At 36.8% G+C, this 10,617-nt stretch overlaps 1 protein-coding gene across 1 annotated transcript; it reads left to right on the top strand.

Annotated features, from left to right (window-relative positions):
• The first annotated feature begins 350 nt into the window (after positions 1-350).
• On the top strand, positions 351-9,888 carry LOC112511927 (nifU-like protein 4, mitochondrial). Its single transcript, XM_025117708.1, has 6 exons — positions 351-708; positions 3,701-3,862; positions 5,102-5,277; positions 8,743-8,846; positions 8,936-9,047; positions 9,593-9,888. The coding sequence occupies exons 1-6, from the start codon at positions 498-500 to the stop codon at positions 9,659-9,661; spliced, it is 834 nt and encodes a 277-aa protein (XP_024973476.1). The 5' UTR covers positions 351-497; the 3' UTR covers positions 9,662-9,888.
• Positions 9,889-10,617: the final 729 nt, after the last annotated feature.

Raw genomic sequence — 10,617 nt, 5'->3', positions numbered from 1 at the left:
AAGCGTCTTAAATTTGGTAAATATTCATCGGATAAGATTTCTCTGCACCCCTATCCTCTTTATCACTTATCGCACATGAATTATCATTTTAGTCAGAGTTTACATAAATGCGCGACGTAGACTCGATTTTATCTAAGAAATAGGTTTTATACAAATACGTTGTTATAAAGATCGGCTATTTAGGAATTTCTTTTAAAAATTACCGGTTTCGGTCCTAAAAAATAACCGTAGATTTTTCTAGTTGTTTTCTAAGATTAGTGAAATTAATGGAGGTATCTAGAACTTTGGGTCGATTTCCAACTTGGCCGAGGCCATAAAAAGGAGGAAGGACAAAATGGGAATAAACAAAGATTCCGCTAAAAATGTCGCAATACGCCACCGCCATTGCAGCTTCATAAACAACCGCGCAGAAAGAAAATCTATTTATGAAATCAATTGTTCAACGATAATTTCTTCTTAGATTGAAAGATCAATACGAAGGAATTTTCGCGGTCGTGATGAGGGGTTTGCCCAGACTGATAGCAGGGCAACGAGCCCATCTTTGCCGGAGATTGAAACCCTACGTTGATACCGGTGCTGCACGGCATGCTTCTCGCCGTCTGTTATCCATTTCTTCTTCGAATAATGTTTTCTCTCATTTCACATCATCGACTTCAAGACCAGTTGTCCCATCTTCGTATGCGTCATCTGGTTTAGTCAATTTCGCAGGTTAGTTTATCCCAATTTACGTTTATGCTGAATTATATGTGAATGACATTCTCTTATATATTAATGTTGTAAATTGATTTTTATGATCTCATTCTTCCTGTTTTTTTCCTCTTACTTATTGATGTTCAGATTTTTTAATATGATATTGTCCTTTCTCTCTGGCAACTAGGAGACATGAGCTAGAATTCAAAATGAAGTTAAATTCAGTTACCCTATCTCAAAATGATTGAGCTTTATCCCAATAAGTAAAAACTAAAAGGAGATTTTTTTATCATTGGGTGCCATAAATTACTTAAAATCACTGGTACTTGTCCACCAAAAAGAAAACTTGCTTCTGAATGTATTTTCCCAACTTGAGTAATGCATCATGTATTTGACTAAAGTACCTTTTGAATGATTCTCTCCTATTTATAGTAGATGATTATGATAAAGAAGTTTAAGTTAAGATAAATAACTGTGTTGGAGTTTATATCAAGCTTATAAGAAAAGAAGAACTAGAATTACACAATTAGGATTTAGTTGTTTTGAAGTTTAAAACATATAGTTATGATATAGTTATATTCTAAGAATTTTGCTGTGTGATTATATACACCATTGTTATTGAAGAATTCACTGTTGAAGTCTTGCTTGTTGAAATGATAAGGAAACTTCATAAGCCATACTGCGGAAACTTCTAATGAAGTTTAGTCTGTATTGTAATCATCTTTCGCCAGCATGAAGCATATATGGCTCGAGATCATAATAAACTTTATAAACATGTGATGACTTTTGAGAGAAGGATAAAGAAGGCTTGTGTAAGAACAAAAACAACTGAATCACACTGCAAAGATGTCAATCAGCTACTGGTATAAACGAATTCACCAAGGAAACAGTGTGCTCTTAGATCTCAAGTTTATTAAACGATCCACATTCTATCTTGTATTTACCTGTAGTCTTGTACAGCTAATCTCCTGTTTTCAAACATGAAATTGTCATGGATTTGAAGTGTTTTTCACTGTAGAGGCAATCCTTCATACCTGGTTCACAGGAAGGGAATAGGCTCCTTAAATTACAGGCTTACGAGTGAATTAGATGCTGGAAATTGGTATCAATAGAAGATACTTAGTTGTAGCATACCATGTTGTCTTTGGGATCATGAGCGGAGTATGCCAACACACTTGTTCAGCTCTAGGTGCTGCTGCTCTTTAACTTCATACTAACATTACTGGACATTGTCATTATTATTATACCATCTTCGTCTCAAGGATTAGCTATACAAGAAGAATTGGATTAGAGAAAACATCATAAGACAGGAAGGGAGTTTGGGGGAATGCACAAGGACTAGCAATACAATAAGAATTGGATAGGGGACAAGACGTCATAAGAGGAGAAGGGGATTTGGGGGAACGGGAGAAGAAATCAAACCATGCCTTGATAGAAGTCATAAAGCTTCCAGAACCCACATGTAGTAGACAACATTAAGCAAATCTTTCATCTAGATTAAGACAGATGTCCTTCATAAATGATTCTCTACAGGTTATGAGGCTAGGGTCCACTCTGGTAGATGTTCTTGTGTCGAGATAGGTCATTAATGAGAATTTGCTTATTGCTAATGGAAGATGGATGTTTCATAGAAAGTAGCAAGTATAGCACATGGAAGAAGACGACAGATTTCTAAGTTCACCAATGTAACTTCGCAATCCAAGATGTCATGCTACAAATTTTTGACCAATGGGGATAATTACTTTGGCAACTGCTTTTATAATTTCATAATTTGAGTGCAAAGACAAGAAGGAATACTTTGAAGGCATGCAGTATTAGTGTATTTGCAGTGACTATTGAAAACATGATGTATCTTTATCTCGTCATATTTAAATGTTTTTTACTTTTGTTGATAGCTGTTTTTAGGATTTGATGGATGGGTTAGGTATTGATCACAGCTTCAGCTTTGATACAGAGCTTCATGTAATAAATGCAAATAACGGAAAATACTTTATAGTTGGGGGAGAGTTTTACTCTATGCACTGAGAAGAACTATCTGAAAATAATCCATTTTTCCATTTGAACCTCAAACAAGTAGGAATTTGTTGATGATTACAGCAGTTCATGGTAAATCATGCTGGATAATTGGTTCCAGGTGCTTTGTTGCAACTTTGAACACTGGTATAAGGAGTATATTGATGTGTAAAGTTGTTCACAGTAGATAAGTGAACAATAAGCTAGGTAAATCTAAACGTCCTTGAATAAGGTCCGTCTAAGTATCAATCTACAGTACTGATTGGTTTAAGTTTATGTGACATCATTGCTGACAAAAAAGTTTTGAGACCGGTGATGCATTTTCTTGTTACAAGCAGATCTTTTTGAAGTTGAAGACTTTTGGTAGAATCTAAAAGATAGGACTCTATGGCTAGGTCAGGAGAAAGCACAGATTAGGCTTTCAAAGTGATTAACTCATGCCTTGGTGTGCATGATAAAAAATTAGCCAACCACTTGCCAGGGATGAAAAGGAAAAAAAGATAATTTTCTTAATTACAGATCATTAAATGACCAAGGAGAATAGTAAGGAAGATATTGTAGACATGTTGGGTGAGTCTCCAAGAACCACAGGAACATGGAAAGAGTTGTTACCATTATATCATACTGGTATCAGGAATCCTTTCAGATTATCCTTCTAGTTAGGTTGTTAAACATTGGAACTGTTATCCCCTTGGTTGAATAGTCATTAAGGGGAAAAGAGGAACACTCCCTTCAAAAAGTGGTTTAGTGGGGGTTTCTCCAAACCATAATTATTACAACTATATTGTTTTGTATGTTTAAATTTTTTTGTGGGCATTTTATTAAAGTGTTAAGATGTCCCTTCTGTCTGTGAGTGTAATTCTGATAAGCCTACTATTTGATATGGAATCTATGTATTATCTTGTTACATGGTTTTACCATGCAGTAATAATTTGCTTTTGCTATGTAAGCACATATAGTCTTTCAAATGGGTATGTTCTGACATTAATTTGGACAGGGCAGAGGAGGACCATGTTTATCCAAACACAATCTACTCCTAATCCTTTATCATTGATGTTTTATCCTGGGAAGCCAGTGATGGAGGTTGGGAGCGCAGACTTCCCAAATGCCCGTACGGCTATGAATTCCCCATTGGCGAAGGCCCTCTATGGAATTGATGGTGAGATTAACTATGTGTTATGTTGTTGCTTACCTTCATGGCTGAAGGTTTTGTATAACCGTGGCATAACTTAATGACAATCAGTTGTAATGTTTTGTTCTATTACTTAGATTCACTTTTACTTTGTCCTTTTTATATGCCAAGCTCGTAAGATATAAGGCATATGTGTCGATTTGTTTTCTTATTTTAAATTTTTTCTTCTTCAGTTTCTGAATTTTCTCCAGGAACTACAAACTTTTTAAAGTTCACCTAATTCATATGAAAATTTGAAAATCATAAAGCAAGAAATGGTGAATGGATTGACCCTAGGATTCTTCCAAATATTTCCCATTTCACATTTGTTTCTTTGTATTCCATCCCCAGTGTTATCTTGGATTAGCTGGCACTTCTTATTTGTTATGCTCGATTGCACCCTATATTCTTGAACATATTATGGCTGGTATGCAATAGTTACTTAGGTGGATCCAGGAGTACAGACATTATAACGAGTCTCTACATTCTGAGATAATTTTGAACTACATAGCCGAAAATCAAAGTTTATCAGAAGCTTGGTCTAAAATTCCCGAAAAATTAGCAATATATATATATATGTGTGTGTGTGTGTGTGTGTGTGGGTTGGTAAGAATCTCAACTCCAGAGAACACACTTTTGCAGTGTAAAAATTTGTTCTGCATTTATTCTTGTATGTCCTACTCCTACGGATGGTTTTCCTTGGACACAATCTTTACAGGGTCCTGTGTGGGATGACATGGCGTTTATAAAAGGATGGTGATAACTAGTAAAGCTCTATCTGAATAATTATTTTCTCAAATAATTACTACTAGTGTTTTCTTACCTGAGTGAATTAAGGAACGGATAAAGTGACTTGTTTATTTGAAACGAACAGCAACTTGCTGCAAGAATGCACCGGTGCTTTTTTAACATTATCTGCACATGGTTTTCATATAACAATTGCCAGAGTCGACGTTTGACCCAAGATGCAAATAGCTTAGCTGATAAGTATGCTCAGCTTAAGGCTTGGTACACTCTGGAGAAAGGGCTATTAATCAAACAGATTTAACATGTAAATCACAACTTAAGTTGGACTATTCTAACTGGTATGCTAATACATATATTATCTTCATATATGCTATGGCTCTAACTTGTAAGTAGATCCACCTTAACCGAATTAGATGAAGTGTTTGTTGATTAGAGGAATATTATCAATTGGTTGAATTAACATGCTCTGCTGTTGTGCAGGAATTACTCGTGTTTTCTATGGTTCAGATTTTGTAACTGTAACAAAGTCAGAAGATGCTTCCTGGGACTTCCTAAAACCTGAAATATTTGCTGCAATTATGGACTTCTACTCATCTGGGAATCCCCTATTTCTGGACTCGGCGACTGCAGCTTCCAAGGATACAGCTATTCATGAAGTAATTAAACTTCCTCTTTTCTAATCTCACCTTAGATGTTTCTTTCCCCAGTTCTTGTGAATATTGATCAGAATAGTGATAAGCATCCTAGCATCTTTGCTTTATGTGTCCCTTAGTGAATTGTTMGTACATGCATCAATCAATTCTAATATAGGCATTAATATCATGGAAAATCGAGGAACCTAGACCGTTACTTTCTAGTTGTGTTTGTTTCTGTCTGACAATCTTGCCCTTGAAATCATTAGTTTCACCACTTTGTTTCTCAAAAGCCAGAGCTCTGCCTTCCTGCTTTGTTTGCAATAAGGCTAATGCATAGACAATAGGATCTTTTGGCTCATTACCAGCTTGGAAGTTCACTTTGAAAACTAGCACCTTGAAACAAGCTAAAAAGCTACATTAGTTCAAATCAACCAACGGATTGATTAGGGTTATTTATTTCTGGTTAAGCAAGGAAAAGGTGGAAACCTTTTTGGGAGCAAGGGTTGAGGTCATATTATAGCCTCAAGTTTTCTCTCATTTCTTTCTGGTGATGGCCACATATAGTGTCATTATGGTCTGTTACTATTTCTTCTTCCCGCTTGAGATAGACTTGCAGATTTGAAATATTGAGCAATTATGGTGCAAAAACATGCAATAGAGGTCATGGAAGCAAATTCTTTTTTCTCAGTATAGATCGCCATATGGTGATTGAGGTAGAGATAGGAGTATCATGTAGCAACTAGCAGGTAGTAGGCACCTTCAGTATAGTTGAGTAACTTATGTTAAATTGCTCCATACAGTTGTCACTGAGACTTGAGAGGCTTCGTTTGGAGACTGGGTAAGGTTATTACTGGAGTTTGGATGTAGGGAATGACAGATCTGTTCTTCAAGAACATATACTCACCTCCTCCTCCTTGCTTCTAGGAGCACCATTGAGTTGGTGATATAGATGCTATATTAGATCACTCACCAGCAGACGTTGCAGTTTGATGTATATGTAACTCTACCATGCTTATATTGGTCTCTTTGATGATAGATTATACATTCTTTATGCATTTTTTTTACCCAGCTAAAGTGATAATCAGTTGATTCTAGACTTACGCTCGTTTTTTTCTTCATAATTGGCTGTTCATATATACTTATACTTTACAAATATTTTCTGAACTGACCATTCTCATTCCCTTTTAACCTCTTTGGTGTTTCATGGCATTGATCAAAAGCTGTTAAAGGCTCAAGGGACACTTAGGCGCAAAGGGGTCTCGGGGCCTAGCGCGAGGCGCGGGCCTAAGGAATGCAAGGCGCGGGCCTAAGGAATGCAAGGCGCATCTTATTAGTATATGTATACACACAAAGTTATGCACAACTCAAATATGCAGCAAGTACAAGCCTCCAATGCATCAACCAATAGTACTCGGATAGAGGCAGAAGGGTTTAAAGCGTGAGCCGTGAAGGAGAAGTTTTTAAGTCTAGGTATTTATTGAGAAGGGGGCTTGAAGTTCTAAGGACTGGGTATTTGATATTAGGGTTCGGCTTATGCCATCTATTTAATAACACTTTTTAAAGAAGTCTAGGAGACGAGAAGATGAGAAACTTATTTAATCTTAGGGTTTAACTAGGTATTTAGTAACTCTTTATGAGGCGCACCTAGGCCCACAAGGCGCCTCAGCCAAAGCGCCGTGCCTTATTGAGCCTCGTGAATATGCCGAGCCTCGACTTGTAAAAAGTCCGAGACCTTGAGCCTTATGAGCCTAAGAGCATAGCTACGCTTTAGTGTGCTTTTAACAACTTCGATCTTTGGACTATGTATCATTAATGAAGCATTCCGAATGTGGCCTGTGATCGTCTAGTAATGTTTGCAAGGTAGTTCCTTATTGAGGGTGGGGTTGTATCAACTAAGATCGATCATAGGTGGAGGTTGTCAATTACTCAATTTTGCTCGTCTTATTTTCCTTTGTTTCTTGATTGTCTTCACTTTAGTTTGTGAGCCATCCCGGTGCTGTTCGTTCTTTATGTGTCTTCTCGTTCCCTCCTTGTTTCTACTAGTGTGCATCGCCTCTCTCATGAGCTGTTCATGTTGATTGGTCTAATTAAAATCTATTAACTTCTACATAAATATTTTGTTGATTTTGCTGGCATACACTTTACTATCTTTAGTCATAAATTTTTTGTTGATTTTATTGGTATCCACCTTACCATCTTTTGTCGTCCATCTTGTTACTAAGTCTGTTTTCATCCATTGAATGTTGGAGCAATGAGATAACTAGTTAAGTCATTTGATGGTTTTCCATCTTCTGTAGATGACTATTGCATGCATAAAAACAGAGTAGGCGACGTCCATTTTGATAATAAACTATAAACATTACAAATTTGTTCTCCTTGTGTAGATAAAGGTGTAGTAATGTGTACTCACTTAAATTAGTGAAAATTGTGAAGTGTAATAGCAATACTAGCATAGTGAAGGCATAAGCATATGAAGATTTGCCAGTGGGCAACATAAAGAAAAGGGAAAAAAATGAAAAAAGAGAAGGAAAAATGTATTGCAAATTAATTCAAGATGTACAATATCAGCTTTATCTTCTACAGATCATGCCTGCCCATTTTATCAAATTAACTTTGATTATAATTGATCAAATTTGATTTTAGGGATCAGCAAACCACCTGAAATTAAATGTATTACTGGTAGTGCTACATCTTATAAGAAGCTAGAAGGTCCTAAGTAGATAATTATCTGATTGATGCTTGATTCATGCTATAGGGACAGTTTAGAAGCAACCACCATTTGGTTATTGTTCTTCGTGTAAAATGCTGGGCTATGTGCTGATGGCTAGAGGTTCTCAATTTTTTGTAGAACGAGTTTTGGTGGTGAATGAGCATGAACCTTTGTAGCTATTACATGACTATGTAAACTGTATGCATGTATTGTGCTGTTTGCTAATTGCAAGGATATATATAGGGTTGGGTTTCGGTGAGAATGGGAGTTGCGGTGAGAAGGGTATCTCCACCCTTGGATCAATCCTAATTGAAGATCAACACTAATGAGATGCACCAGATCAATTCCCGTATCATGGGATGGGGTGGGGTGGGGTGGGGGGTGGGGAGATTAAAAGTGATCAACGGTCCATATCCCTTCTTATGCTTCTCACCTTAACTCCTATTATCACACGATCCTTCCTCTCTCTCTATATATATGTGTGTGTGTGTGTGTGTAGAAACAAAACCCCCAAGGTATTGCCAAATGATCGTTAGTGTTTGAAACAAGTGTGAGATCCCAACTTCGGATCGCTTTTCATGCCGTGTTGGAGACACAATCAGACCGCTAATCAATAAAAAAAAATCTCTAAGAAAAAAAGAAAAGAAGCAAAACCACAAGCTTTCTCAGTAAATTAGAGTAGCTAAACTCTTTTAGCTTGTTCAATAATCATCTTACATGTATATTGACTCTTTACAGTTATCAGTCCTATGTCATGATGTTTCCCCGTGTTGCAGGATGACTCTGAAATTGTTGCAATGATCAAAGAACTGTTGGAAACTCGTATACGACCTGCTGTGCAGGATGACGGTGGGGATATCGAGTACATTGGATTTGATCCGTATGCTTCCACCATCTGACTATATGTATACGGATGCATAGATTGAGATCCATTAAAACCTATCTAAAATTTTCACCTGTCATTGTCAGAGAATCTGGAGTTGTCAAGCTAAAAATGCAAGGAGCATGTAGTGGCTGCCCCAGCTCATCTGTCACTCTGAAATCAGGCATCGAAAATATGCTGATGCATTATGTACCCGAGGTCACATTCATTGAACTCCGCTGCCCATTTATTCTTCAGTTATTGACTTATTATCCTCTGCCATTATGCATTGCAACTTCTAACATATACGGCATATACCACTCTTAGGGCCTGTTTGGTTGGTTTTTCATCGAGTCCTGTATGGATAAAGGCATAAAGCTGTCTGTGGATTAATCTGTCCATAAAGATTGGGAGGGTTTTTGTTTGGAAGGTTTTCCCATTGAGGAATGAGCGTTTCTTTTAACTGAGGAGCAGGTTTGGAAAAACTTTGCTTTCTACATAAAGCTCCCCCTAAAAGCTTGCTAAATAAGCCACTTTCTATATCATTAAGCCACTACCAAACAGTCATGTATAATCGACCTAATAAACTCCGAGTCCCATTAAGTTCATTAAGCTGCTAGCAAACTGGCTCTTAAAATCTTATATGAACTTAATATGCACCAAACATACAGATATCGAGTTGATCTAGTCTTTTCTTTCATGCACTTGGATCCCATTCTTTTCTGGAGTTTGGTCTTGATTAGTTGATCTCGCTTGTTTTCCAGGTTAAAGCTGTGGAACAGGAACTTGATCTTGAAGATGAAAATGGAGAATTAACAAGCCAACTGGACTGAGGTAACCCTGGTTCTTTCTTCTCAGAATGAGACAAAACAGTGATAAAGAATCGTAGAGAATTTGGTATCAAGTTATTTACAACCGGTTTTTGTTACGATTTGTATGTATTGGTCATTAGCCACAGTTTCTTATAAATTGTAGCCAGGCATGTTCTCTTTTGGACCATAAGACTATGAAATAATCCTTTCGCACCCAGAAGCAAATTAAGGTCCCTTTTGTTGGTTAATAGACCTTTTGGTGTGCTCGAATAACACCCGATTTGGGTCCTCGAGGATGTTGAAACACTTGATAACCAATTCCCAAGATTGATAGTCATGTCAAATTAAAACTCATAAACTTCTCACAATTTCTTAATCAGTCCAGTTTTGTCAGCGTACTAAACGGACCCTCGTACTCGGACCTAGGAGACATGGCCTGGGTCCATGGGTTTAGAACACAGTGTTGGTTACTTGTGGGGAATTGTTGTCACATGGTTAAATTATTTGTTTGGATTTGTCGTTTTGCACGTATCGTTACATTCAACTTTATCGTACTATGGTCGCTTTATTGAACAACATGTTGTATTGTGGTGGAGGGAATATATATTTACGAGATAAAAGTGAAATGAAATGAATGTTATGTTGAAAATGATGGATGCTTTTTAGGGGTTGAAAAGTCACCATAATTTATTTTGGGACCTTTTGTACTTGTAATGTATTGTACATCTTTCTTTTAGGGAGGCTTTTTGAGTTAAATTCGTTACACAAATATCTAAATTATTGAATGTTTAATGTTTGTAGTTTCAGATAAAATTGAAGAATAATAATAAATCTCGGAGAAGTTGTCATAGAAAATCATCTAAATTCTTCGATATACTTTTCCGCATGTTTGTTTAAAAAGCGTATCATTATGTATCGGGATTTTACTTGGGGGAAGTAGGCTGAAGACGGTTGTCGAAAAGATGACAATTAATGTG

The sequence above is a fragment of the Cynara cardunculus genome (assembly GCF_001531365.2).
Source record: "Cynara cardunculus var. scolymus isolate 2C chromosome LG 1, CcrdV1, whole genome shotgun sequence".
In the NCBI taxonomy this organism is placed as follows: domain Eukaryota; kingdom Viridiplantae; phylum Streptophyta; class Magnoliopsida; order Asterales; family Asteraceae; genus Cynara; species Cynara cardunculus.
Note: the sequence above shows the minus strand (reverse complement) of the source record. Positions and strands in the feature narration are given on the sequence as shown.

What these genes read in the sequence shown, in the direction of transcription:
- LOC112511927 (XM_025117708.1), top strand. Translation starts at nt 498, where the DNA reads ATGAGGGGTTTGCCCAGACTGATAGCAGGGCAACGAGCCCATCTTTGC. An exon ending in GGCCCTCTATGGAATTGATG is followed by an intron (nt 3,863 to 5,101) that starts GTGAGATTAACT and finishes GCTGTTGTGCAG; the next exon opens with GAATTACTCGTGTTTTCTAT. An exon ending in GAGTACATTGGATTTGATCC is followed by an intron (nt 8,847 to 8,935) that starts GTATGCTTCCAC and finishes TGTCATTGTCAG; the next exon opens with AGAATCTGGAGTTGTCAAGC.